General features: G+C 38.3%; 10 protein-coding genes, 1 long non-coding RNA gene and 1 other non-coding gene across 14 annotated transcripts; 3 read left to right on the top strand and 9 right to left on the bottom strand.

The window, feature by feature from the left end:
- Positions 1–190: 190 nt before the first annotated feature.
- On the bottom strand, positions 191–1311 carry LOC117128923. Its single transcript, XM_033281838.1, has 2 exons — positions 732–1311; positions 191–598 (listed from the first exon to the last, which is right to left on the bottom strand). The coding sequence occupies exons 1-2, from the start codon at positions 814–816 to the stop codon at positions 321–323; spliced, it is 363 nt and encodes a 120-aa protein (XP_033137729.1). The 5' UTR covers positions 817–1311; the 3' UTR covers positions 191–320.
- LOC103848564 (protein AGENET DOMAIN (AGD)-CONTAINING P1-like) lies at positions 726–3296 on the bottom strand. The gene is made up of 10 exons (XM_033282923.1): positions 3252–3296; positions 3038–3121; positions 2853–2957; positions 2673–2771; positions 2457–2591; positions 2140–2415; positions 2009–2065; positions 1859–1939; positions 1728–1784; positions 726–1635 (listed from the first exon to the last, which is right to left on the bottom strand). The coding sequence occupies exons 3-10, from the start codon at positions 2940–2942 to the stop codon at positions 1414–1416; spliced, it is 1017 nt and encodes a 338-aa protein (XP_033138814.1). The 5' UTR covers positions 2943–2957; positions 3038–3121; positions 3252–3296; the 3' UTR covers positions 726–1413.
- Positions 3297–3303: 7 nt separating this feature from the next.
- LOC117128922 lies at positions 3304–5180 on the bottom strand. The gene is made up of 2 exons (XM_033281837.1): positions 4866–5180; positions 3304–4635 (listed from the first exon to the last, which is right to left on the bottom strand). Exon 2 carries the CDS (start codon positions 4621–4623, stop codon positions 3511–3513), a length of 1113 nt encoding a protein of 370 aa, XP_033137728.1. The 5' UTR covers positions 4624–4635; positions 4866–5180; the 3' UTR covers positions 3304–3510.
- A 372-nt stretch (positions 5181–5552) lies between these two features.
- LOC117128920 lies at positions 5553–9859 on the bottom strand. 2 transcript variants are annotated; one of them, XM_033281834.1, is made up of 17 exons: positions 9746–9859; positions 9613–9660; positions 9467–9535; positions 9304–9378; positions 9139–9207; positions 8922–9071; positions 8760–8831; positions 8610–8681; positions 8409–8543; positions 8241–8309; positions 8061–8147; positions 7624–7983; positions 7112–7540; positions 6723–6976; positions 6554–6635; positions 6045–6429; positions 5553–5948 (listed from the first exon to the last, which is right to left on the bottom strand). In XM_033281834.1, exons 1-17 carry the CDS (start codon positions 9857–9859, stop codon positions 5683–5685), a joined length of 2736 nt encoding a protein of 911 aa, XP_033137725.1. In that variant the 3' UTR covers positions 5553–5682. The 2 variants fall into 2 exon arrangements, with proteins under 2 accessions (XP_033137725.1, XP_033137726.1); XM_033281835.1 differs by lacking the exons at positions 8610–8681; positions 8760–8831; positions 8922–9071.
- On the top strand, positions 9532–10432 carry LOC117128924. Its single transcript, XR_004452359.1, has 2 exons — positions 9532–9828; positions 9871–10432. It is a non-coding gene; the product is annotated as an uncharacterized LOC117128924 (long non-coding RNA).
- On the bottom strand, positions 9867–11732 carry LOC117128921. The gene is made up of 2 exons (XM_033281836.1): positions 10478–11732; positions 9867–10388 (listed from the first exon to the last, which is right to left on the bottom strand). The coding sequence occupies exons 1-2, from the start codon at positions 11327–11329 to the stop codon at positions 9894–9896; spliced, it is 1347 nt and encodes a 448-aa protein (XP_033137727.1). The 5' UTR covers positions 11330–11732; the 3' UTR covers positions 9867–9893.
- A 2803-nt stretch (positions 11733–14535) lies between these two features.
- Positions 14536–15372, top strand: LOC103846207. Its single transcript, XM_009123112.1, has one exon. It carries the CDS (start codon positions 14536–14538, stop codon positions 15370–15372), a length of 837 nt encoding a protein of 278 aa, XP_009121360.1.
- Positions 15373–15912: 540 nt separating this feature from the next.
- Positions 15913–17156, bottom strand: LOC103845805 (NADH dehydrogenase [ubiquinone] 1 alpha subcomplex subunit 8-B). The gene is made up of 3 exons (XM_009122694.3): positions 17039–17156; positions 16713–16921; positions 15913–16221 (listed from the first exon to the last, which is right to left on the bottom strand). The coding sequence occupies exons 2-3, from the start codon at positions 16898–16900 to the stop codon at positions 16089–16091; spliced, it is 321 nt and encodes a 106-aa protein (XP_009120942.1). The 5' UTR covers positions 16901–16921; positions 17039–17156; the 3' UTR covers positions 15913–16088.
- A 50-nt stretch (positions 17157–17206) lies between these two features.
- LOC103845804 (50S ribosomal protein L33) lies at positions 17207–17954 on the top strand. 2 transcript variants are annotated; one of them, XR_004452358.1, is made up of 2 exons: positions 17207–17317; positions 17537–17954. XR_004452358.1 is itself a non-coding variant. In XM_033281839.1 (2 exons), exon 2 carries the CDS (start codon positions 17549–17551, stop codon positions 17723–17725), a length of 177 nt encoding a protein of 58 aa, XP_033137730.1. In that variant the 5' UTR covers positions 17269–17317; positions 17456–17548; the 3' UTR covers positions 17726–17954. The 2 variants fall into 2 exon arrangements, 1 of the variants encoding a protein (XP_033137730.1); XM_033281839.1 differs by having other exon boundaries at positions 17269–17317; positions 17456–17954.
- Positions 17955–18366: 412 nt separating this feature from the next.
- On the bottom strand, positions 18367–18438 carry TRNAP-UGG. Its single transcript has one exon. It is a non-coding gene; the product is annotated as a tRNA-Pro (tRNA).
- Positions 18439–18511: 73 nt separating this feature from the next.
- Positions 18512–22944, bottom strand: LOC103845806. The gene is made up of 2 exons (XM_009122696.3): positions 21463–22944; positions 18512–21246 (listed from the first exon to the last, which is right to left on the bottom strand). Exon 2 carries the CDS (start codon positions 21237–21239, stop codon positions 18711–18713), a length of 2529 nt encoding a protein of 842 aa, XP_009120944.1. The 5' UTR covers positions 21240–21246; positions 21463–22944; the 3' UTR covers positions 18512–18710.
- Positions 22945–23841: 897 nt separating this feature from the next.
- LOC103845807 lies at positions 23842–26105 on the bottom strand. The gene is made up of 2 exons (XM_009122697.3): positions 25990–26105; positions 23842–25672 (listed from the first exon to the last, which is right to left on the bottom strand). Exon 2 carries the CDS (start codon positions 25624–25626, stop codon positions 23917–23919), a length of 1710 nt encoding a protein of 569 aa, XP_009120945.1. The 5' UTR covers positions 25627–25672; positions 25990–26105; the 3' UTR covers positions 23842–23916.
- Between the last annotated feature and the right edge of the window lie 38 nt (positions 26106–26143).

A 26143-nucleotide genomic window follows, 5' to 3' on the forward strand; every position in this document is an offset into this window, starting at 1 on the left:
GGCGGCTGCACACTTTGATTCATCTTTCGAGAGTTCACGAGTTCAATCAACATCGGATCACATTCTTTTTCATTTTTTTGTAAACTTTAAAGGAATATGCTAGGCTTTGGTGCATTTTGCTTTCTCACTCTTTTCTGGAAACCCATCCTAAAAGTACCATAAGCATTTGACAATTCATCAATACATCCTAAAAATTTTCAATAACAATCTAAATGAAAAAAACGTTAGGGATAATTCATTACAAACTTAAACTTAAACGTTAGGGATAATTAATATCAAAGTAGAAAAACAGTGTAGAAAACAGAACAAATATGACATTTTCACTTCCTTTGACCTTCCTGGAAATCTTTATCCATAAACTGGTCGAAGATCTCACAACATAGCTTGCTTCGTAAGTCCATCGCAGTTTCATCATTTATATTAGCCATGCTCTTCAATCCCAGTGACCTGCATTCCAGCATCTTCACAACAAAAATACCACAGTTGTATGGAAATTTTGTCTTTGGAAGCCCTTCTGCAAACTTAACTTCAAATGGACTGATATCTTCGAAATTAACCTCTTCACCAAGAAGTTCCATCTTTATGGCACTAATCAACACTGTCATAAATACCCAAAATTATACAATAAATCAATCACCAACAGACAACAAAATGAATATGTAAAAATGCAATCACACAACACAAACAAGCAAGTGACAAACTTTTATTTTCTAAATTAGCTAATATTTTACCTGCCAGTTCTTGGATTTGATTAAGAGCACGTTTGATATTTGCTTTTGGAAGACCACAATGGAAGAGTGTGATTGTGTTGTCCATCAATTGTATCTCCACCCCAATATAGTGACAGCTCAACTTATCTTCAATGACACCATATATAACATCAACATCTTCCAGCCATACCTTCTTTGGATGTATTAAACCTTTCACAAGTTCGCCTACACAGCCCTCCAATAACTTTTTTTTTTCTTATGTGGCTTCCTGACAGATTCATAAGCGTACCCAACCACTTCTAAGAATTTGACTGGTACAAAGCATGCTGGTGGAAGATTGTTGTTGCGGAACCAAGCACCTTGCTCAACCCTCTTACAATTTAGCATTTCAAATGCAACATTTATGTGCTGCCAATGTAACAATATAGTTAGAAACTTCATATAGAACTGCTATAACATGGACATCTAGCATAGCTCAACTCAACCTCTTCCTAAACATATCACACAATCAAATAGAAGACAGAACAGAGTGTTGATTACCTCTTTGTTGAGATTGTTTTCTGCATCGTCCATTTTTTGAAAGAACTCTTTTTCAATTCTTTTCCATTGATATAAAACGGTCTGTAGTTGATAAAATTAACTAGTATCAATCGAAACTTTTACAAAATAAATTAGGAATATTTATGCGAGGACAAAAAGTTGCTTACACACGATATATGCCCCGTAGATCCATCCAGTGTGTAAGCCTTGAAAACCGAGGAAATTCAGGTGTCACAAATGGATCAATTGGAAGGATTACCTCAGGTGTTACAGGTATAGGAGGGTTTCTAGGTCGTATTGGCCTCTTCTCTTCTCGCTGTAGAAAAGGAAGCAAATCTACTGGCTGAGCATTTGCTTTCTTCTTCTTACCAACATGTGGCTTCCCCTTTAATTAAAAATAAAGACAAAAATTCAGGATCGTTTTTATCTTTATACTTGAATGCCTTCCTAATATGAAGTAAAAAATATTTTTTATACCTTTTTTGCATGATCGTCTTGACTTGGTTTCACACTCTTACCCTGCTTTACTTCCATCTGTGAAACAAAACCGATATATCAAACTATTGACCTGAACTTCAATTCAAGTGGATCTTATTCATTTTTATTACCTCTTTTGCCATTTTCCCAACACCATCTTCTGATGGACCAGCTGCTTCATTTTTCTTACAAGCGACAGCCTTCGCCTTCCCCTTTTGAATGACAAAAATTCAGATACATTTATATCTTAATTCCTAGTATGATGTATAAATATTTCATACCTTTTTATCACCATCTCCTTCACTTGGATTCACACTCTGCGTCTGCTCTTCTTCCATCTGAAAATCAATACCGAGATATTAAACAAATGACATTATTTTTCAATTCAAGTGATCCAAGGCATTTGTTTTACCTTTTTTGTCATCTCCCAAACACCATCTACCCATTTTCTTGGTTTTCGCATCTCAGAATGGTGGAAGTAAATTTGTTCTTTAGAATTGTTCAAAGAGACAAAACACGAGCCATCAAACAAAATGACTTTAACTTTTCCAGCGCACCAGGCACCATTGTCGAACGCCTCCACGTCCTGCATTAGCTCATAACTTTTCTTCGCTCCAGATCTCTCAGGTGGTGGTTGAGGACGTATTCTGTCAATTGATACACGTGTCTCAACACTCCTTTTCCTCTTCTTTTTCGTCCCGAAGACGGGACGAAGTACTCAACTTTCACCATCTCAACCCCATCAACCAAATATTTGCCAAACACATTTCCTGGATACCATTTATGACAAGTATTGTCATCTTGTGATGAAATCTCCACATTTGCTCCGATCTCAAAGGGATTTTGAACTCTGCTTTCTACATCCTGTGATGGTTTAGATTCAAGGATATCCAGTCATTTTGATAGTTGCTGAGTATTTATTAAAGGTTTTAATGAAAGTAATACCTTATTTTGCTCTGTTAAAAGATTTCTGCGAGCTCGGGTATTTGGCTGTGTGTCGGAAATGTTTGGTGAAATGATCTCATTCATAAGCTCGTGAGTCTCCTGAATTCAGGAATGGTTGAATGAACACGTACAAGGGCTTCCAAAAATTACTTGAAAAGTCCAATTTTTTAAAGAAGGTACCTGCTGCGTCTGAATTGGAGTAAGGACTGGAGTCTCAATATTCTGTTGAGCTATTGGAGAACCAGGTGTCTCTTTCGTGATCTCATTCATAGGCTCTCGTGTATCCTGATGTCAGGAATGGGATTATGAACACGTACCAAATTCATAATTTTATAAATACCAACAGTTTTCAAAATTATACTTGCCTCATTGTTAAGTTGTTCATCTGCTTGATCTGCATTGGCTTCACCTTGTCTGGAAGCCGTCTCATGAAATGGAGTTGTGTCAGTCTGTGCAAGTACAACAAAAATTAGGAAGGCAATCCTAAATATGTATAACATCTTCCAAAATTACTTGACAACTCAAAACTGAATCAAGAACTAGATAAACATTAATTTTAATTTCCGAAAAAAAAGTTACCTCATTGTTTGGAGTTTCATATGAAGTAACTCTTTGTAGTTTCTCTAGTTTGTCACACGTTCTTTAATCTGTTTCCTGTCTTTTTCAATCAAACACAAACGATCGTTCATGATCCTTAAATTATCTCCCACCATCTCGCTGATTCTGTTGATCTTTGATTCCAAAGACTCCTCCTGATACGAAGTAGAAGCTTGACTCATCCCTCCATTCCCAAACAGTAAAGATGCTCTTCTTATTTCTTCATTAGCACCGTATAGGTCTACTGACATGTTTCGCCAATCTCTAATTTTAAACTTATAACCTCTCTTGGATAAATCGGCCATGTCATCCAGATCTTTATTAGCTTCGTCTCCCATGCAAACATCAGCTTCTGGATCATTAGAAATAGGAGGTAGGATGCATGTGACCTTAAGCTGAAACCATAAAAATAATTAGCTTTTAAATGGAGAATCATAAGGCAAAACAGAAACAAGAAAAAAATAATGTAAAAACTTACATGATCTTTGATTTCAATTAGGAGAACATCTATCAGCTGTGGAGAAGCTATTTGAAGGTACTTCTCACACAAAAATATTGGGGTAGACGGTTGAACGCTCAGAATAGGAACAACTTGACTGAATGCATACTGTAGCAAAGGTACTGACTCAAGTATCCATATAAGAAATGCCATAGGGAACCCTTGCAAATCATAATTGTTTTTGTCGAGGCTTTTGTCGACAGCTCTCTGAAGTGATTTTAACAGCAAATTATAAGCTGTTCTCCCCCATGGGTATGTCATCAAGACATCCATATCCTGCGCTATTTTCACATAATCCAAAGTAAAAGTTGTGCCACCGTCGAGAAGGCTCTTCTGTAGTAGTATGCTCTCAATCAGGAGGAGCATTGCAAGGCAGAATCTCTCATCAGAAGCATCTTCTCTTGTGTTTCTGAGCTGCTTCTCCACGTCCTTTACTGTATGAGTACGCCCTTTTAGGAAGTCCCACTTAAATTTCTCGGTTCCCTCTCGTGGTTCTCTTGCTTCACCACTACATTTCAAACCAGTCACCATGTGGAATTCTCTTATAGAGAACCTCATTGGCTGAGCACCAAAATGGAACCATGCTTCGTGTCTCTTCACTGTCTTGATGCTTTTGGTGAGAACTGCGTGCACTATCTTAGCTGATAATTTCAAAGACCTCTCTCCAAGCTTGATCACCGGTCCCAAAAACGTCCCTCTTATTCTGTTGAACTCATCATTTCCTAGAATTTCCTTAACAGTTTTGATATAAGCAACTATCGAGTGTTGGTTTATCGATATCGTCTTCTCTGGCTCTGATCCAATCGGATACCTCAGCTCAGGCAGTGCTAGTCTTAATGGTAATGGATCTCCCATCTTGTTTCTATCCTGCGTAAACAAGAAAAATTTTATTTGTCTAAATTAATTAAAATCCAATTTTCAGGAAGGGTTTCCTGAAAAAAATACAAATCCTTCCCGAAGTCTATACACATGCTTTCACATGAACTAGAATTCTACGAATCATATTAGGTTAAAACGAGCAAGTCTATACACAAGCAAAAACCAGGAGACCAATCTCTCAGAAAGAAAACACACATAAGGTTGAATCTGCAACATACCTTCAAGAGATAGAGCTCTAGAAATGGTTTTTCTCGGAGAATAGAGAGAGCTCGCGTAAAAGATCGAGAGAGAGAGAGTTCTGGAGATGGGTTTTCGTCGGAGATCGAGAGATATGGAGATGAGAGAGAGATTCGAGAGGCGGAGACGAGTGAGATTCGAGAAGTTTGAAACGGCGAGAGTGTTGAGACGGCAAGAGTTTTGTTTTTTTTCAATCGAAATGTATTGTTTTGGAAACCTATCCTATATTAATTGGGTTAAGTATGCTTATGTAATATTCTTTAACAGATGATTCTCCTCAGACCAGCGGTTAAACCAAGGCTTTTTATAACTCAAAAGTCTCTCTATCCCCGGGTTCGATATGTGGTGGATTCAAAATCTATTTTAATTCTTTTTTGTGTTACAGTTTGGAGTTAAATAAAATTAAATGTAATCCATAACAGATGATTCTTCTTGGCCTAGTGGCTAAACTCCCACACTATCCAAATACGCAGACTCTCTCCCTCTGGGTTCGATCCTTTGTGGTTCTAAATTTTTGTTGTCTGTAAACATCACAATTTTAAGCTTACCATATACATGTCCAATCCTTAGTATATAATCTCATTTCATTCTTTTTTACATTTGAAACACTTAACTTTTTTTCTGGAAACCCATCCAGAAACAATATTTTAACCTTCCAAGATATATGATACCCAAATAAAATACTTGATATCCTTCCAATCTTTCTTATGTAACCAGACGCCAACAACATAACAAAATAAACAGTCATAACTAAAACCGAGTCTTAACTAAAACAAAAAATGTTTTCATGCATCATTCTCATTTCCCAAAGCTCTCATCCACAAATTGGTTGAAGATCTCACAAGACAAGGTTCTCCTTAGCTCCAATGCATTGTCATCATTAATCTTTGTCATGTCTCCTATCTTCAATGACTGGCACTCCAGAATCTTGACAAGAAATATCCCACAGTTGAAAGGATGTTTTGTCTTGGGTAAACCTTGTGCCTGCTCAATCTCAAATGGAATCATCTTCACCTTATCTACCTCATCACCAGAAGATTCCACCAGCAGATTAGAAATCAACACTGTCATATTTAAAAATCAATATCAAGATAGAATCAGTTGAATATTTCAAACCAAGAAACAGATGAATACATCAAATACAGATTGTTTATACATACCTGCCAACTTTTTCACTTGAGGAATATCAATGCTGTTGCTTTCCTTTTGAAAACAATCATATACTGTGATTCTTTTCTTCTTCAAATGAATTTCCATCCCAATCCAGACATTGCTTTTTTTTCCAAGAGTAATCCCATACACAACATCAACATCTTCTCCCCATGTCTTCTCTGGATATACCTTCCCTCTCACAGTATCTTTAAATAAATCGTTGAAAATCTTTTTACCTTTGACCTTTTCTTTCTTGTAAGCCAAATCATCAGAGAGCAAGCAATGCAAGAACTCCATAGGTAGGAAGCACGCCTTTGGAATCTTGTAGTTGTGGAACCAAGCAGCATTCTCATTTCTTCTGCAATTTAGCATTGCAAAGGCTCCATCAATGTGCTGCAAAAAAAAAGGCAAACATTATCTAATTTGTTACTATATAATTTCCTGAAACTAAACAAATCCTTCCTGAATTTTTTTTTAAAAAAAAAGCTCAAGGCAAGAACATATGTAAACAAATTACCTCTTTCTTAAGGTCCTTTTTTGCATTTTCCATGCTTTGAAAGAAAGATTTCCTTATCTTATTATCATTGATTGATAGGGACCTGCAGTCGATTAAAGATTCAAAGGAATTACCAAACCTCTTATACATAAATATAAGAATATATAGACAAGGACAGAAACATGCTTACGTTTCATGCATGCCGGGCTTTAATGTCATCCAATTTTGAAGCCTTGAAAGCTTATGTTCCGCAGGAGTTGAAAACGGATCAACTGCAGGTATAATCTCAGGTATTACAGTTAAAGCCGGATTTCTGTCAGACTTGAATGGAGTTTTTGTGTCTCTAGATCGTTTAGGCACCCTCTCGCTCCTTCTTAGGAAAACATTATCCATTCCTGAATTTTGTGATGAGGCAGCAGCTTTCCTTTTCTTATCAGGCTTCACCTTTAATCAAACAATAGACACCAAGCAAAATATTATCAAATTTGTTGCAATCGGAATTTCTGGAAACCATTCCTGAAACTAAAATGTATGTATATCAAACAATTCACGTGAAGTATAATTCTAGTTATGATTTACCTTATCTGCCATCTTCCAGACTCCATCTTTCCATTCTCTATGAATTCGCAAATCTGAATGTTTGAATAGAATAGTTTCCATAGAAGTATAGAGACACACCGAGTATGTGTTATCACCAAGTACCATGCTAATTTGTCCGCTGCTCCAGCCATTGTTGTAGAAGGCTTCTACCTTATCCATCATCTCAAAGGATTTTTGGTCACTAGTTGGTGTTGCAGGACGTATTTTGTCAGCCGTGATAGTATCCTGAAGTTTCTGAAGTCTATGTTGGTCTGTGAAGAGTGTCGTGTACTCAACTGTCAGCTCCTCTAGTCCTTCACACAGTTTAAGATCAACAACCTTTCCTGGATACCATATTTCGTCATCAGTAGACAAAATTTCAACCTCTGCGCCTATTTGAAAGTGAGCTAGAAGCCTGCTTACTTCAACCTATTAAAAATGAAGATTCAGTAACATCAGCGGTTTTAAATTGTTAGAATAATAATTAAAGATCAAATATACTCGATGCATACCTCGTTTTTTTCTGAAAAATCTATAGCACTTGTCTGAAGATGCTCTGTTTGCTGAGTAATAGGCGGCATCTTCGAAACATATGTGGAAACTAGCTCAGTAGTAGGTTCTGTAGTATCCTTGAGATTTTCTTCTGCTTGATTCTGCTCTGATGGTGTCTCATCGGATTGATCTCCCTCACTTGTCTGAAGGTGCTGTGTTTGCGGAGTAAGAGGCTGTGTCTTCGAAACATCTGTGGAAACTAGCTCAGTAGTAGGTTCTGTAGTATCCTTGAGATATTCTTCCGCTTGATTCTTTCTGCTTGATTGTGAATGCTCTCCTTCACTTGTAGAAAAATATTGGGTCGCAGTTTCTGTCTCACTCTATAAGACAAAAGTAAATGGTAAGAGTTAGTTGAATAGAAAAATATTACCTAAACATTTTAAATATTTCTTCTTACCAAAGCATTCTTATTTTCTTCAATAACTAGTGCAATTAGTGAAGACAATGGAGAGGAAGGTCTGTAATGCACAGCATGTGTATCCTCCTGTAATAACAGTAAAATAAAAGAGGTAGTTATGAAGAAGTTTCTACAATTTAAAATTCAAGTTGTACTTATGAAAGACATTTCTATGCTTACCTTTTTATTGTTTGCTGAAATGATCTCAGTCAATGGCTGTGTAGCCTCATACGTTTCCTCTGTTACCGTCTGCAAAAAAAAACAAAAAAAAGTCAGGTAGGGGATCAAAAACACGTACAAAAGCTTTCAAACATTACTTGAAATCTCCAAGATTTTTTGAACATTTACCTGCTGTTTCTGAATTGGAGTAAAAACTTGAGCCTCAATACTCTTTGGAGATATTGGAGAAGAAGGTGTCTCATTCATTTCCAGTGTTTCTTTTTGCAAAACTTGAGTCTGAGCAGCAGGTGACTCAATCACAATCTGCAAAAAATATCAGGAAAGGCCATCATGAATACATTCAATTATAATTTCTAGAGTAAATATTACCTCATCATCTGGTTTTCCTTCTCCTTGATTAGTTTTGGGTGGCGTTTCATCAGTAGAGGTTTGTGTTTCCCTCTGCCAAAAATTAGAAAGGTCTATATATGTAAATCACCCAAAACTAATTGTAAACTCCAACTGTCATTGAGCATATACCTCTTTTGTCAGATTAGGAGTAAAAACTTGAGTATCAAGGGCAGGCGTGTCATCCGATGGCTCTCTCTCAATCTGTAAAAATTATCACGAAGTCAATCCAGAGTACGTTCTAAAGCTTCCAAACATTAACTTAAAAATCCAAGATTTTTTTTGACCATGTACCTGCTGAGTCTGACTTGGAGTATAAACGGGAGTTTCAATACTCTTTGGAGCTATTGGAGAAGAAGGTGTCTCATTCATTTCTACTGTTTCTTTCTGCAAAACTTGACTCTGACTAGCAGGTGACTCACTTGTTAATTTCTCTCTCACAATCTGCAAAAAAATATCAGGAATGGCCATCATGAATACATTCAACTATAATTTCTAGAATAAATATTACCTCATCATCTGGTTTTCCATCTTGATTAGGATTGGATGGCCTCTCACCGGTAGACGTTTCTGTTTCTTTCTGTCAAAAATCAGAAAAGCCTTTATATGTAAAAAAAAATCACCCAAAACTAATTTGTAAACTCCAACTGTGAAAACAATATCATTGAGCATATACCTCTTTTGTCAGATTAGGAGAGAATACTTGAGTATCAAGGGCAGGAGTTTCATCATCTGATTCATTCATTGTGTCCTGCAAAAATCAAGAATGCATTCTAGAATATGTACAAAAGCTTCCAAATATTACTTCAAAACTCAACAATATTTTATTGGTTACATACCTCATTTGTCAAATTAGGCTGTTGAGACATTGGAGATAAAGGCGTCTCACTCGATGATTGCGTGTAATCCTGCAAAAATCAGGAAGGCATTCAGGATTTTGTACAAGAATTTCCAAATATTTTCTTAAAAATTTTTGAGCATATACCTCATTTTGTTGAGACTTTGGAGATGCAGCTGATTCAATCATTGTCTCCTGCAAAAATCAGGAATGCATTCAAGAAGTACAAAAGCTTTCCAAATATTACTTCAAAACTCAACAATATTTATTGGTTACATACCTCATGTGTCAAATTAGGCTGTTGAGACATTGGAGATAAAGGTGTCTCACTCGATGGTTGCGTGTGAGACATTGGAGATAAAGGTGTCCCACTGGATGGTTGCGTGTGAGACATTGGAGATAAAGGTGTCCCACTGGATCGCTGTTTGTCAAATATTAGGAAGGCATTCAAGAATATGTACAAGATCTTCCAAAAAATACTTGAAAATGCAAATGTAAAAGAAGATGTTTTGAGAATTTACCTTTTGTGTCACGTTAGTGGGAAAAACATTGCTGTTTCCTTCCAACTCTGACACACGAGCTCTAAGATGTATGTTTTCTTCTTCCAGTAATGACATTCGATCCTTCATGCTCTTCAGATTCTCCTCCATTACCGTGATGATCCTGTTCACTTTTTCATTTACTGAATCCTCATCAATCGGAGTAGAAGCTTGGCCAGTCTCCTTATTTGCCATCATTTGAATAAGAGCATCCAATGTGTCAAATGTGTCTACACACCTATTTTCCCAGTCATCGGCTGTAATCTTGTACCCTTTCTTTGTTACATCTTTCACTGTTTCCAACTCGTCACTATATTTGTCTTCAATGGAGATATCATCTTCTGGATCATGAGGAATAGAAGGTAGTATGCAATGGACCTTCAGCTGAGAATATTTCAAAAAAAGACCAATGAGAAACATATTAAAAAGAAGAAGCCAAATAAACTGAGAAACATATACTTGGAAAAGCTTACCTTTGTATCAGCTTCAACCTGTAAAACCCTATCAAGTGATGGATTCTCTATCTCAGTGTATTTTTCACACAAGTAAGTCGGCCCAGGAACCTCAACTGTTGGTACACACTTACTGAACTTATTCCTTAGCAAAGGAATCGACTCTAGTATCCAAAGAAGGAATACTAGAGGATAACCTTGCAACTCAAATTTGGATTTATTCTCCAAATGATTCGCGACAGCGTTTTGAATTGACTTCAGGAGCACAATGTAAGCCTCTTTTCCCCATGGATATGTCATATCCTGTGCATTTTTCGCATATTCCAAAGGAAAACTCCCTCCTTTGCTCTTCCGCAATAATATGCTCTCTACCAGGATGAGCATTGCGAGGCATATTCTCTCCTCAGAAGCATCTTCTCTTGTGTTTCTGAGCTGGTCCACCACGTCACTTAACTTATGACTACGCCCCTTTAGCAATTCCCAATTAAATCTCTCGGTTTCCCTTCGTGGTCCTTCTAATGCACCACTACATTTCAAGCCTGTCATCATATGAAATTCTCTTATAGAGAACCTCATTGGCTGCGCACCGAAATGGAACCAGGCTTCATTCTCCTTGACAGAAACGATGCTTCTAGTGAGAATGGCGTAGACTATCTTTGCTGATAACTTCAATCCTCTCTCACTGAGCTTCATTACAGGTCCCAGAAATGATCCTCGGACTCTTATCATCTCATCTGGTTTTAGGATGCTTTTGACAATAGAGATATAATCTGAACCAGAGTATTGGTTGATTGCTGACTTTTCTTTTGGCTGTGAACCAATAGGATACTTCAGCTCTGGCAGTGCTAGTTTTAGAGGTACTGAATCTCCCATCTTGTTTCTATCCTGCGTAAACAAGGAAAAAAAAAATTTCAAACTTTTCTGGAAGGCTTTCCTGAAATAACACAAATACAAAACAACACAAAAGTCTTCATTTGCTTCGCTTGTTAATAAGAACGAGTAACACACAAATCAAAATCAAAACGCAAGCTTCCCAAATTTTAATTCAAAAACCCTAATTTTAAAAAGTTACCGATTTTGAGAGTAGAGAGTGTGACGCTGATGATTAGATAGCCGGAGAAGATGATTATCGAGCCGGAGAAGATGATTAGCGAGCCGGAGAAGACGATTAGCGAGCCGGAGAAGATGATTCCCGAGCCAGAGACTTCGATTCCCGAGTCGGAGAAGATGATTCCCGAGCCGGAGACGACGATTCCCGAGCCGGAGACGACGATTCCCGAGTCGGAGACGACAGTGCCGGTGAGGGTTTGAAGATTCCCGAGAGGAGACGACACGATTCGCGATCGAATGAAATGAAATGTTTTTTTTTTTCTATTCTTATAACAAAGGGTATAAAGGTAAATTACCCCTTTAATGAAACCTATTTTTGTGACTTCTGATCCTGAGTGCTAGTTTGGGAAGGAAAACTTCAAAAGGTGCTATTATTGACAATTGCCCTTTTTTTATGATATGAACTCATTGAACTAAATAACAAGCACAATCATGATTATACTTACTTAATCGTGCTATAAATAGTTGATTCACATATTCTTTTATCTCCTTTTTGTTACTCCCTCTGTTTTTTAAAAATGAATGTTCTAGGATTTTCACACTTATTAAGAAACCATATTAAAACTTAGTTATTAATGCATAGTTTTTTGTAACTTTATATTTCCTATATTTTTAAACCAATAGGATTAAAAGAAATGTAATTAATATTTTTGAAACACACAATTTTTCATTATTAATTGACAAAATATGCTTTGAAAACATGAAAAATACATCTTTGGGAAACAAAATATTTTCCTAGAACATCCATCTTTAAAAAACAGAGGGAGTATTATTCACGTATTAGTATTTTTCAATTAGATGACATATTTAATGACATAGTTTTTTTTAATCAAAATTTAATTACATAGTTTTAAAACATTCCTTTCCCAAAAACTCAATTAGGAAAGTCCAATGAATGTGATATCTGATAGGATAAACTAATTTTATTATTTAATAGGCTTTTTATTGGTATCCCAATTATAAACTTGTTGATCAATCATCAGCACAAATACGTGGGATAATGGTTACATATGGTAGAATTATTTCGGTCAACTATTTAACTTACATCATTCACAGACGTAAGTGATAGAATATATAAGTTCTGTAATACAAAATATTTTTCTATCTGGAAATAAAAAGAGTGATAGAATATTATGAGTATATGACAAAGTTATTATATACTGTATTATGTAAAAAAGAAAGTATTCTGTAAGAAAAATACAATGTTATGAATACTAAAAATGCAACAACAGAGAAACTCAAGGGACAAATATATTCGGTGCGCCATTCACCAAAAAAAAAAAAAAATATATATTCGGTGCGCCGGTTAAAACTTTGATTGAGGTGAAAGTGAAGGAGTGTGCGAGCCAGCCGTGTGTCTGGGCGTGACAAGCACGCTCTTCATAAGCAAGCAAAGCATCGCGTGCAAGCTACGCGTGTTTGATGGAAACCACCAAAGGTTGATCAATCTTTATCGGAGATCGACGTCAGATCAGTGTTACTCGGGACGCGAGCTACCAAAAGTGTCCTCTCTCTCTCTTCTTTTTTTGTTCTTCTCCAATAATAACGGTAGAGCTTAGTCTACTGCTTCCAAGTCGATCACCATCAGAATATAGACACGCGTCTCGTTCTGTATGTAGCAATAATAGACTCACTTCTCGGATGGTTAAAGTAAGGGATGATAGGATACTTAGTTCTCAAATGGGCCTGCCTGGGCCCATGAACAAATGACGACATTATGAACAACTGAATACATAAAGTTGAAACTGTATGCGGATTAGATTCAACCTCAACCATATCCCATCCTATTTCCTATGCGATTTTTTTTCTTTCTTTTTCTAGTATGAAAACGAAGTAATGAGCTTAATGCACAGTTTGATAGATTAGGAATGTCGATGGTATGCTCATTACGTTAGGAATGTGTATATTCTCTCACTAATGAAGATTGAGCTCATGTACTCTTTGATCGCAATGCAATACACAGAGAACGGGCATCATGTGTTCTGACCATTCAACACAAATGAGAAATGGTGCAGTTGCTTACTTGCTTAATACGATTTTTCCTAATGACACTATTACATATCCAGCAGATGTCAAAAAACAATAACGAGGATTGTTACGTCTTTGAATAATATACAAGTGATCCATGATAATCTATCTATTTGTTGTTGTAAAGGTTATTTTCTATGATGTATTCTAATTCTACACATGTACCATGTACTTAACTCTTTATGATGGGTTTATTTGAGTCGCTGCATTCACATACTCTTTCTTAAATTAGTAAGGTTAATTTGGGCTTATGATCGTACATCTTTAATCCCACAGAGGATATCGGCCCATACAAAGCCTAATCGGCTTCCGGCAAGTGTTCTTTTGAAAACTCTCGTATGGAATGGTCGTCTATTTTTTCATCTCTCCCTCCAAAATATTACTCGAACTGCTGCTGTTTAGAGTTAGGGTCTCCCTCTCTCTCTCATGTGTGGATTTTTTTCAATGATCTCAGAACTGTTTTACAATTACGGTTCTTTTTGGCATAACATATTGGCTGTCGCTGGTTTTGTTTTGAGCGGTTTGGTTCACTCAAGAACATGTACCTGCCTTGGAATTATTATTATACTAGGTATGCGTGAAACTTTGTATCTTGTACTCAGATTAGCTCCGAGTGACGGATACTGAGAATTGAATTGCTCAGGTTCATAGCTTTGTCTTATGTAGAACACAGCCAGACAGAGATAGTTTTTTTTTTATTGGGAACTTCTGGTGTTGCGCAAGTCAATGTGATTTGAGCAGAAAACCCACCTTTTAACTGCGGTTTTGATGATGATTTTGTGGTCTAGAGAGCCGAGAGGGTTAATTGTTAAGTACCGTTATGGTGGAGATGCAGCCAAGGCAAGGGTTCATTTTGGAGTGTCAAGGAGAGCAGCTTGTTGGGTTCCTGGGTGTGGAGGAAACTGTTGAAGCTAAGGCCTTTGGCTTATCAGTTAGCTCGAATGGAGATTAACAGTGGATCAAACTCTTATTTCTGGTGGGACAATTGGTCCCCTTTGGGAAGGTTGATAGAGCTAACAGGTGATGGTGGTTGTATTGCACTGGGTATTCCTATAAACTCTACGGTGGAGAGAGCTATTCAGCTATACAAGATGAGACTTCATCGGCTCCCGGTATTTCGTCAGATAGAACAGGAAGTATTGAAGCTGAGAAACCAAGGTCTGAATACACTAGAGGATGTCTGTTTGTGGAAGCAGGAGAATGGAAATTTTAAAATGGGGTTCAGTACTTCACATACCTGGAACATCACTCGATCCTCTTCACCGAAGGTTGGTTGGAGCAGAGGTATTTGGATTGCAGAGATTACCCCAAAATTTGCTTTCATAACGTGGCTTGCGATGCACAATAGACTAGCAACAGGGGACAGGGTATTAAGATGGAATCCTCAAGCCATCACTACATGTTGGCTTTGTAAGGAGGAGACTGAAACCAGAGACCATATGTTGTTTGAATGCTCATACTCTAAAGAAGTGTGGAAGGGGATTATCGGTAATTTGGCTGGTAATGGAAACGGCTACAGTTGGGTTCAAGTGACTCAAGTCGTGGTTAATGGACTGCAGGAGAGAATTCCTACTTTTCTTTTGAGATACAGTTTTCAAGCAGTAGTTTACGCTCTATGGCATGAGAGGAATGTTAGAAGGGTTGGGGAATCATCACAGCCAGCTTCATGTCTGATATCAAGGATAGATAAGTTGGTGCGAAATAGAATCACCTCTCTTAGAAAGAGAAATGGAGGGAGATACGAGAAAGCGATGGAGATTTGGTTTGGAAGATTATAAGGTATAGGATTTTCATAGAAGTTTGAGATTCTTATCATAGGTTACAAAAAGTATAGCAGTTCCCTCTCTGTAAAGAAGTTTTTTTTTATATGAATAAATTTAAAATTCTTTCAAAAAAAAAAAAAAAAAAAAAAAAGAGATGCAGCCAAGGCAATGAAGCTTAAGAAGCGTCACTAGCAAGTTTATTTCCTTTTTGACTCGGGCAAAGGTCTCGAAGTCTGCCAAGGTCACGTTCTCGGTCAATCAGCATTGTTATTGCCTCTGGTTCAAGATTTATATATCTAGTAAAGTGTGGTTTGGTGTTTCCTTGCAGTAGCTGATCTTCCGATTCAAGTGGAGTGGGAGAAAAGATTCTCAAGTTTTGCTATGGATGTGTATCTCTGTGCTTATTTTGTCTTAATTATATAAGAGTATAAGACTAAGAGAAGTGCTTCCACAAACAGATCCCAATCAAATTGTTCGATTACACTGAATGATGAAACTTATAAAGACTAGTGTCAACTGCCCGAGTATGGTAACAGATTAAGCTCATAAAACAGATTGTTCATCCAAAATATCCATCCTGTGCTCATTAAAGAACCATCAAACAATGAAAACTGAAGTCATTTGGTTGTCTTTAATAACAAAAGTGTTTTAAGAGTAAAATTGCTGATGAAAACAACAAAGAGAAGAGAGTAAAGCTTATTGCTTTATTAAGAGATCACAGATTTAATCATTCATTTCAGGGGGCACACTTTCTCGAAGGCTTCTTGCTCTTTCCTGCACAGATCAAACTCGTTGGTGTAGTAATACATACACCCAACATAGTCATCCATCTCCTTTTGGCACTTCTGGTGAAGATCCTTCAGCCTGCAGCAACAAAAAAAAACTAACTCTTTACCCAGGAAAATGCCACATAACGTCGCAATGTGGAATCAACATCAGTCATGTTTGTTTGGTTGCCGCAGTTTTCGGCGTCAGCGTCAATAAAAATAGTTGTTGTTCGTTTCGTAGACGCCGACGGCGTCGCCGACTCAGTTTTAGTCACAGACACAGAATCGATGCGAGAACGCAGCGTTTAGACGCAGTACCGGCGTCAATGAAACGAACAAAAGTTTATTAAAAAAATTGAAGCCGACGCAGCCGCAGGTAGCTGCGTCAACCAAACGAACAGCACTATCATTAATCTACGGTCTAGCTGACGCAGATTGATGTAACGATGATTGATATAATAATAGGCATTGTATCCATTGTTATAAGAGTAAACAAACTTCTAAGCATCAAAACTAACTATTTAATCATATCATGTTATCGCTCAACTATAAACGCAATCAACCAAAGAAGGTTTTGAAGAAACGTACAAGCCAAGGACGCAGCGAGTGACGTCACGACCCTTGTCGAGACATTTCTCGGGGTTTGGATCGTTCTTCTTGCACTTGAGGAAGGCAACGTTCTCAGGCATACATCTTAAACCTATATGCTTCGCCGACGCAGTCAACACCGCGGATGTAGGGATCGGGTTCCCCGTCGCGTCCACCGCACTCGACATAGCTCAGATATTTCCAAATCCCTAAAAGGGAGATTAACAAAATCAATCCCAATCTAATCGCAATCCCCAAAAGAGAGAGCAGTAAGCAAAATCAAAAATTAAACGAAACGGATGAGCAGACGGAGATCATCTTCATACCTTCTCAAACGGATCGGTTTGGATCTTTCTGAGTTACAAACGAGAGAGAGAGAGAGAGAGAGAGAGAGAGAGAGAACAGAACCAGGTGAGAGAGTAGCTGAGAAAACAATGGGCCCTATTGGGCCTTTAGATCGATTTAACATTTTTAAATGGGCCGGATTAAAAAAAATAGCCGAGTGTGTGTCGTCTCTCTCTCTCTCTTTATAAAGCTTTTATTCTCAGCTCTCCCGATTCGTCTCAGCCGTCGTATCACTGCCGTCTCGTCGCCGTCTGCCATTTGTAAGTTTCTGCTGTAATTGCTCAATGTTTCATTTTGCGATTAGCACATCTCATCGACGCATTGAATGAGCTATAGAGTTTATCAAAATGTATTATATAAATTAGGAAAGAGGTTCGTGATTACGCTTTGATCTCTAGGTTTGTAGGTCGCGTGATGATGCGAATATGGAATTGAGATTTGTGATTTTTCTCTTTGGTTTGGTGTATATTTGATTGAAGTGAGAAAAGAAAATGGGGGACAAGAGGAAGAAGACGTTCATGTTCATCCGTCTAGTCTCAGCGGCTGGAACTGGATTCTTCTATGTGAAGAGGAAGAGCAGCAAGGGCCTTCTTGAGAAGCTTGAGTTCCGCAAGTATGACCCTCGCGTCAACCGCCATGTCCTCTTCACCGAGCAGAAGATGAAGTGACCCCATTTCTTTTATTTCTTTTCTAGTGGTGGTTCAAGTTGGGGTTTAGAGTTTAGACTTTTGTTTGTAAGTTTCAGTTTGAGGATCAGAGAAAGTGGATCTCAGGTCTAAGTACAAGACCTCAAATCATGGTTTTCATTTTGTTAAACCAATCATTTTTAATCATTACATTAAGTACTTTGGGTGTATAAGAAGCTCAAGACTTTTATATTTGATCCAAGTTCAGCAATGCAGCAGAATGCATCAACATCTTGATGTTAAAGAATCGTTTCAATGTCTTCTCCGGCAAAGCCTATTCAAACGTAGAAAAATCTTCTTCAGTGTTGGTTAAATTCTCCAGAAAGTATAAAACCAGTTAAGTTGCTTAATCAACAGATTTAAAACAGAGTCTCTTCCTCTTTTAGTTCTTTCTGTTTTCTTATAAGCTTGTACATGAAAGGGTAAAACTTGTATATATTGATTCTTTGTACGTTTTGTATGGAGAGACCAAAGTTTTGTGGAATTACAGTTTAAATGTATGAAGAGGATACATCAAGTGAATGATATCATACTGTTTTCAATGAAGTCTCTAGGCTTACAACTTTTTTTGCAATTTAATGTTCTGATCAAAATGTCAAGGGCGTATCAAAATGTGTAAAAAAGGGGCGTTCCGAGAATCGAACTCGGGACCTCTCGCACCCAAAGCGAGAATCATACCACTAGACCAAACGCCCTTGTTGTTTGATTGTAGCATTGTCACTTAGTTGTATTTACAAACCAACTAACCTTAACAGATTGAGAAACAAATTAAGACAACGTCAAGATATGTTATGAAAATAAAGACAGCAAGAAGAACAAATAAGCTAAAAGGATATTTCACCAGATCGACTAAAGCTAGAGTCAAAAGACAGATCCGTCTGAATCTAAAACATTAAAAGCTAAGACACTCTTGCACAAAACACAAAGTCCATTACCACCACTACTACCACCAAACGACTAACATAGTCTAAGATCTGAGCAAGTTACGAGACAACGCAGTACAATCCAGCTCCACATACCCTCTTACCGCTCCACCTCTTTCACCAGTCAGCCTGAATGCAGGAACATAATGCGAAAACCTCAACAGCTCACACCTCGGGATCGTCTTCCTCACATCCACGCCTCCTTCCACTTTCTCCTTGAACACCGAAGTAAACCCCTCCACCCGCTCCAACATCATAACCTCAATGTGGCTCTCGTCGTCGTCAAGAACTTCAACAACCTCGTAACCACACTTCTTCAAGCTCGTCACTTTGATTGCATCGCTCCAGTTCTTGTACATTGCCCAAATATCACCAGTCTTGGGGAGGATCGTGTACTTGGTTTTGTTACTACTCTCTTGTTGTGCCTTTATCTGATGCGAAAAGCCATTCACCTTAGTGAGCGTCTCTCTCTGCTGACCTTCCTTCAAGGTGAATCTCCCACAAGTAACTGGCATTCTCTTGTCCCTCCACTGTGTGACATTCTCGGGAAGTGAGTCCAGCTCTAGCTTGTTGATCTGAAGCTTAAACACTGGCCTCCACTCCACCTTCTGAATCTTGGCGTAGTACTTAGGCAAGCCTTCCTCTCTGCAGTTCAACGACCATATCTGACCAGCTGTGAACTTCCCCTCTGATCTCTCCGCGGTGAAGTCATGGAACTCGAAGTTAGGAATGACGACACAGTCTGGCTCTGATGAAGCCGGAGGAGAGCGATGAAGGCGAGCTTGGTTTGATCTCACCACAGGAACAGCTTCTTCTCCACCTCCTTCTATCATTTGTGGTAACGCAGCTGTATCAAGCTCATACGAACCAACGGGAACACCGCTCCTTTCTCTCCCCGTCAGTTTAGTAGAAGGGATGCTGTGAGAAAATCTAAGCAGCTCATGAGGAGGAATCTGAAACGCAGCTGCAGCAACTCGATGAAAGACACTTGCAAAGCCTTTTACTTTACGCAGAAACGCAACCGTTATAGGCAACCCTTCAGCGTATTCCGACAAGACCTCAACGAACTCATACTTATACTCATGACCCCGGCCACTAGCAGAGGGCCAGTTGATGTCCCAGTTCTTGAACAGAGCCCACGTTTCTCCCATCATTGGATACACACAGACAACGTCTTTGCTGCCTCTTACTGTGGGACTGATCAGGTGAGAGAAGGATGGAGTTTCGCTTGCGTTGTCATCTCCGACGAGCTGGTACTTACCAACGGATACAGGTAACTTTCTGCGAGCCCACCCTTTTGCTCTCTCATCATCCGGTTTGTGCTCTAGCCACGTTATCTTGAGCGTGAAGTTAGGTTTCCTTATGACTTTCCTGATGTTGGCATAGTAACGAGGCATTTTATCCTTGTCATCATACATCGCCCATATCTGGCCAGCTTTGAAAGAGCTCTCTTCTCTTAACTTGTCAAAGTTTGTGAAGTCAGGATCAGCACACTGGAGAATCTCTAAGTCTGATGCACGAGATCCCCTTGAGCTTCCCACTTGGTCATCTTTAGCCTTCTCCTTCCTGTTTCTACCATTGGGCAAGGTCTCTTCATATGAAACCTTCTGCTTGCTACGGACCGACTTTCTAGAACGCTGTCCACCAGTCGCTGCAACTTCTTCACACTCAAAGCTACCCTCGCTGTCATCAGATTCAACTATCTTCTTCCTCTTTCCATTCCCATTGATGTGCTCAGCAGAACTTCCAGAGCTTCTTGCTTTAGTAGCCTCTTTCCTTGGGGAGACTCTGACAGAGCTCTCAGGATGCTGCTTATGCGCTGCTGCCTCTTGAGCTGGAGCTTTGCTCTGTTGGTAGAAGGAGAACGTCGGCTGAGCCGGTGGAGCCTGGAAAGCGGTTTGAAAAGCAACGGACAGCTTACCACAGCTCGGACAAATCACTTGCTTGTGTAGAAACTCCTTCACACACTCATGCTTTATGTGACAAAAGGCGCAACAGGCCCAAAAGGTCCTGCTTTCACTGAAACCAGTCGGTTGAGGAGCCTGAGCTTGAGGTTGAGCTTGAGCCTGGTTGGTCCTCGCCGCATTAAAGACAGGCGCAGTGTAAAAAGGCCTAGGCGGGGGAGCGTGTTGTTGTGGCTGCGGTTGATAAGAAGGTACTCCTGGTGCATGCCTCTTGAAAGATTTGCGTTTCATGTCATGAAGCCTCCTCTTGTCTTTATCCAAAAGAACCCTCTGAGCTTCCCCAATCATCTTGAAAGCAGCTTCAGCTCCGGGGAGCTTGTTCTTGTCAGGATGGAGATGAAGCGCGAACTTCCTGTACTGTTTCTTGATGGCGTTGTCGTCTGCATTATACTCAACCTGAAGAATCTTGTACCAGTCAGTCTCGTCACCGGACTTCTCCTGCGCCGCGCAGTGAACATCGCAGACCATTATCATGTGGGCGATGTTCTCAAGCGTCTCGTCCATCTTCTGAGCCTTGACAGCGACTCTACGAGCAGTGGGGAAGTCTGATTTACTCATCCAGTCTTCTGCTAACCCTTTGGCTCGAAGAGCCTCGTCTTTGTTGCTCATAGTGACCCTACAACAGACACAATTCGAGTTCAGAGAGTAGATCAAAAGCAGGAAACAACAAAGATAACAGCTTTCGACAAAATCTAACTCAGACATTAAGACATGCGAACCAAACAACGCAAAAAAAAAAAGGGTTTTTTTATTTAAAACAAATCGACGGAAGAAACGATTTCGAGACAAGACACGAGCTACAGAGTGAGAATTAGAGTGTCGGAAAACTCACCGGAGGAAGGAGAGACGAACGGGCGAGAGAGAGAGAAAGGGAAAGGGAGCAGTCAAATGGTTACGTCAATGGGAAACAGACTCGTTTGACTGAAACCTGTCGTCCTCTTCGATTGTGGGGGAAACACCTCTCCCACGGTTTATATGCCTTCTCTGGTTTTCTCTGTAATTTTCCGCAACTTTGAGGTCAATTGAATTTCGAACTCTTGCTTATTTGCATATAGGTCCTTTAAGTTTAGCTAATTTGCCACTAGTTTGTGCAGAATTGGGTAATTTTGTCCTATTTTCTTCTTTATGGGGAGACTTTTGTATTCATACAAACCTTTTTATGGATATAAAAGTTGGATATAAAAGTCTTTGTCTCAACATGAATCCATATATATTAGATTTAGGGTTTTGAACAACATAGACTAATTTTCATAAATAAATAAAACAAGCAACTTAATGGTACAATTCAAAATATGCTTTTTGAATTATCTTTGATAAACTGAAATCACATCAAAATAGGAAAGTTTTATCTTTCAAGTTAGTAATTAATTTAATTAAATATAAACTAAGACTTATTATATAAACATCAATTAAATATTTTTTTATATTGTTATGCAAATTTAAATTTTAAAAACATAAAATATTATTTAAACTAAAATTAAAAAGGTATTCAAGTTAAAAGTATAGTTAACATAGGTAAGTGAAAATGAACTTTTTAGTCAGGCCTGTCCCTTATATGGTTTTTCGGGGGTTTTTTTTTTTGACTTTTCGAAAGATAATTTGTTATTATCACTTCTATCGTTTTTATACATGAGTTTCAATTTTTTATTTTAAAATATAAATGAGTTTAAACTTTTCTTCTTTGTCAAAAATGTTTTATTTTTTCGTATGCTTTAAAAACATATTATAAACAACTCAAATTTAATAAAATTTAAATAATCAAACATAGATTAAAATAAAATATATAAGAGAACAAAATTTATGATAAACATGGTCAAACGTTTCATACTTTATATTTTGAAAAGAAAACATGTTGGACGTAAAAGAAGACGATACATTTGCAAAATTTAAAATGCGACACTTCTAATGATCAAACAATAAGGTACATTATCAACTTTCATATTTGCTTTACTAGGATTTGGATCAAAATATTAAAATAATATGTTAATATTAATAATAGTTTTGATTGCAAAATGATAATATTTAAAAGAAAAATATAATTTTTTTGGTTTTTGGACCTGTCCCAGCTCAAACGGAATTAGACCCAAAATATCCAAAGCCCAAATAGGCTTAATCCGTAAGACCTAATTATTTTATTGGACTTATAAAACTAAGTCTAACCCTAATAATTTTTTAGAGTTGGGCGAGCTTAGGCGACTACAGGCCTCTACACTAATTGACATGTTTAATTGAGAGATTGATATTTGGATTATTGTAGTTATGACAATGTAGAAATAGTTAAACTACTTTTGAGATATAGGTAAAAATTGTAGTCACAACCAGCAAATACTTATGTTTCATATGATAAATAAGCATTACATCATATAGGGCTGGGCAAATAAACCGAACCCGAAAATTCGAACCGAATCCGATCCGATAAAAATGAATCCGAACCGATCCGAACCCGACGTAAATACCGAATGGGTCTTGTTTTGTGGTATTTTGAGTTATGGGTATTATCCGAACCGAACCCGAATCTAAATAGATATCCGATAGAACCCGAAACATTCAAAACCTCGAAAAGATCTTGTACCAAACATGATCTCAATTCCTAATATGTATCCAAAATACATTAAGAAATATTGAACATCTAAAATACTTATCTATTACATGAAGGTTGGTGGTTCTATTACATGAAGGTTGATGGTTAAAGATGGCCGTTGAATCTTGAAGTATTTAGATTTAAATTTTGTTTTCGTTAAACAATATTTCTCATTTCATGAGAATTTGGTTTTCGTTTTATGCTTTTATTTATTTGGTTTTCTTTTTATCAGTAAATATGTTTACTTTTCGTTTGATTTTGAATGATCACGGTTGATGTTCCTTATTTTTGAATCGATTTTACTTAAGTTTTGGTTACAAAATAGGTACAAATCAGGTATTTTAAAACTGAAGAACCGATTTTACTCATGTTTTGGTTATAAAATAGGTAAAAATCAGGTACTTTTAAACCGAAAAACCGATTGGGACCCGAACCCGAAAGTATATTGGGTTGTACCGGTTCTTTGAAGATTCACTAACCCCGACCCGAACCCGATAGAACCCGAACCGGTCCCGAACCGAACTTTCATATAATCCGAATGGGGCTGATTTTGATGAACCCGAAAAACCGAAACCCGATTGGATAAAACCGAAACCCGATTGAGACCCCGAATGCCCAGGCCTAACATCATAAATAAACTCTTAAGATTCTTAACCCAAAAAGAAAAGAATATAGAAGGATCATCATTCTCTTCACTTCTTTTGTTCAATGGAGTACAATATTTATAGGCACCGCATTAAACTCCATACAAAAAAGGTCATTTAACTCCCCATTTATCTCTTTGGTTACACGCAAAGCATGAACCTTGTTGGAGAATCTGATCCTTTCTGACTTTGGGATAGTAAATATTGGTTCCGAACCTTCCACCTCGTTATCCACATACTCCGTAGCTCCCTTAAAATACCTATTATAATTCTCATCATCATCAAGATATGATTCTTGCACCAGCATTTGAACCTTATAGTCTTCCAAGGAGTCATCAAGAACTTCCACAATGTCGTAAAGACCAAACTCCAAATCCTCAACATCAATGTGAACGCTCCAGTATCTGTATATCGCCCAAACTTCGCCAATCTTAGGGAGAATGGTGTATTCATTTCCATCCAAGGAGACTTGAGGGATGACCTGATGTGAAACCTGACTAGGGGTGATGATTTCGAGAGCTTTTCTTGCGTAGAAAGTTCCACAGCCAACAGGCATTCCTCTGTCTCTCCACTCGACAACATCCTTAGGGAAAGGAGTAGTTGCCTTTAGCCTACCAATGTGTAGTTTAAACACTGGCTCCTGCTTAAACGCTTGAGTGAAAGTGATCTTCTGTATCTTACCGTAGTACAGAGGCAAATCATCATAGCCACTGCAGAATGACCAAATCTGACCGGTCTGAAAGACTTTCCCCTTGGTGGCAAAGTAGATTTCTTGGCGTTTAGGCTTACTGTTACTCTCTGAAGGGACCATAACCTCTTGGATTGTTTTGGGTAACGCAGCTTGGTCTAGCTCGTAAGCCTCTTTTGGCACACCTTTTGCTTCAGTTCCTGTAAGTCTGAAGGAAGGAACCATGTGGGAGAATCGATACAGATTGTAGATACGGAAGATGTCTGCAGGACCAGTTCCTATTCTAAAGAAGACACTTGCAAAGCCTTTTGCTTTGTGCAAGTATGAAACAAAGACACCGGCTTCATCAGTGTAATCTGACAAGATCTCAACAAACTCATACTCGTGACTGCGGTGAGAGTCTGGCTCTGAAGACCAGTTGATGTCCCAGTTCTTGAACAAGGCCCAAGTCTCGCCTTTTCTTGGGGAGATGGTGAAGTGACGACCAGTGTTGCTTCCTTCGTGGCTTTGGATAAGGTGAGAGAATTTGGAGATGTCTTTTGTGTTCTCGTTCTTCCCAAGCCTGAACTTACCGGTGGAAACAGGCAAGTCTTGTTCACACCATTGGATATGTTTCTCATCATCTGGATCTGGCTCTAAGTATGTGATCCTTAGGCCAAACGAAGGAGATGAAACTTTTCTGATCTGAGCGTACAGTCTAGGCATCCCATCCGCTGGATCATAAAGAGCCCATGTCTGTCCAACCGCAAAGGTTGCCTCTGCCCTCAGCTTCTCAAAGACATTAAACTTTGGATGAGAACATTCAGAAATCTCTGGTTGTACCAACTCTTCTCCCGTTTCTGCATCTATATTAGCATCAGAACGTCTTCTCTTGTTTTGTTCGTCGGCATTGCAGAGCTCAGCAGCAAACTCGTCTCTCTGTCTCTTCTCACCAACCTTCACAGCAGAACAACTCAAATTAGAGAAAGCCTGAGTCTTCTCCTGGTGTATTTTTGGTATGGATGCAACTGAATCACTCCTGCTGTGATGATTCTGCGCAGCTATTCCCTTTCTACTTAGCTCATTTACAGTGATATCCATCATCAAACAAAATAAGCACTTGAGAAGACAACTTCCTTCTCTAGACTTCCTGCAGAGGATACAGTTAACGTCATCAGATACTTTCTTTCACACGTAAACTATAACAATGTTAAAATCTGTTTAAACAAAGATGAGCATTTACATACGCTAATAGACAAACTTTTTTTTTTTAATTTTTGAAGAACCAAGCAAACGAAAAGGTAAAGACTTTGACGCAACTTCGAAATCAAAAGAAACCGATTACGAACCCTAAATCAAACACCCACTACTTATTAACAATCTGCATCTCACAATGGGAGAAAATGCGAGAAATCCTAAACCCTAGATTCAGATTCAGCATAAATGACACATCAAAAGTCCACTGACCGATTCGATCAACCACAGGCGGCAAAAGCAAACCACTGTCGGAGGGAGGCGGAGACGTCTGCTGGTGAGTAGTGAACTAAGCGTAATTTTATTTTGTAAGAATTAGTGTAAATTTATCTATCGATTTAAGAGACAGAGAAAAACACGCGGTAAA

The sequence above is a fragment of the Brassica rapa genome, chromosome A10 (assembly GCF_000309985.2).
Source record: "Brassica rapa cultivar Chiifu-401-42 chromosome A10, CAAS_Brap_v3.01, whole genome shotgun sequence".
Classification (NCBI taxonomy): Eukaryota; Viridiplantae; Streptophyta; class Magnoliopsida; order Brassicales; family Brassicaceae; genus Brassica; species Brassica rapa.